This window comes from Lucilia cuprina, unplaced genomic scaffold (assembly GCF_022045245.1).
Source record: "Lucilia cuprina isolate Lc7/37 unplaced genomic scaffold, ASM2204524v1 Scaffold_1137, whole genome shotgun sequence".
Taxonomy (NCBI): domain Eukaryota; kingdom Metazoa; phylum Arthropoda; class Insecta; order Diptera; family Calliphoridae; genus Lucilia; species Lucilia cuprina.
In genome coordinates, this window is record NW_025806085.1 from 1 (window position 1) to 1159 (window position 1159).

Below are 1159 nucleotides of genomic sequence, written 5' to 3' on the forward strand. Positions count from 1 at the left end.
GAAAGTTTACTTTTCACATCATTTAATTGCATCTCATTATCTCCAACAAGCAGTAAGTCATCGACGTACAGTACCATAAATATAACATACTTATTTTGGTTTCTCACGTAAACACAATAATCGTGTTGCGATCTGGTGAAACCCATTTTTATTGTAGCATCATATAACTTCCTGTACCAACACAAATGAGACTGTTTCAAGCCATATAGAGCTTTATTCAACTTGCACACCATTCCCTTTTTCACTTCCATACCATCAGGGACCGTTATATAAATCGTTTCATTTAAATCACCATTGAGAAAAGCAGTTTTAACATCCATTTGGCAAATTTTGTAGCCTTTTTGTATTGCTACTGCTAGGACGGTACGTATAGTGGCAATTCTGGCAACTGGTGCGTAAGTATGTTGATAATCGATACCGTAGTCTTGTCGACATCCACGAGCTACTATACCTACTAGGTTGACCATTATTATCGGTTTTTAATTTAAAAACCCACCGACAAGTGATGACTTTCATTTCTGGTTGTTTCTTTACTAGCACAAAAGTATTGTTCTTTTTGACAGACATAAGCTCCTCTTCAATTGCTTTCATCCAATGTAGTCTATCGGGCCTCAACTCAATTTCATTAAAACAAGCAGGTTCAGCTGAAAGAATTACTTTGGACAGATTTATCTGATCAAAATAAGTATTATATGTTAACTTGCCTGGGGCTCTGCGCTCACGGCAACTTTGCCATTGACCTGCCAAATTTGTTTGCTGCCGGAGCGCAACTGCTTCTTCTTCATCATCATCATTTACATTAATTTCTACATCGTTGCACGCATCACCAGCGTCACCCTCGCCAACGGCATGACTGTCTTCATTAACAGCATCACTTCTATCAACAGCATGACCGTCTTCAGTGATTGTCGTGTCACCATCGTCGGGGTCACCATTGTCGTCATCGAAGCCTTCAAAGGGTTCCATTTCTAAAATGGAATCGGCTTCTTCTTCCCCTTCTGCAACTGGCAATTTAAATCTTTTTACAACAAGTATATCTTCTTTATTTTTATATAATTAACAAAATTATAAGCTACAAAGTGATATTTTCGGGTCCCTTTGTAGGGCGGCGAGCTCCAAAAATAGACCGATTGCAAAAATTTCGAAAGATTTTCTAATA

The 1159-nt window shown here is 38.2% G+C and overlaps 1 protein-coding gene across 1 annotated transcript; it reads right to left on the reverse strand.

The window, feature by feature from the left end:
• Window positions 1–45: 45 nt before the first annotated feature.
• LOC124421093 lies at window positions 46–1056 on the reverse strand. The gene is made up of 2 exons (XM_046955898.1): window positions 894–1056; window positions 46–779 (listed from the first exon to the last, which is right to left on the reverse strand). Exons 1-2 carry the CDS (start codon window positions 964–966, stop codon window positions 310–312), a joined length of 543 nt encoding a protein of 180 aa, XP_046811854.1. The 5' UTR covers window positions 967–1056; the 3' UTR covers window positions 46–309.
• Window positions 1057–1159: the final 103 nt, after the last annotated feature.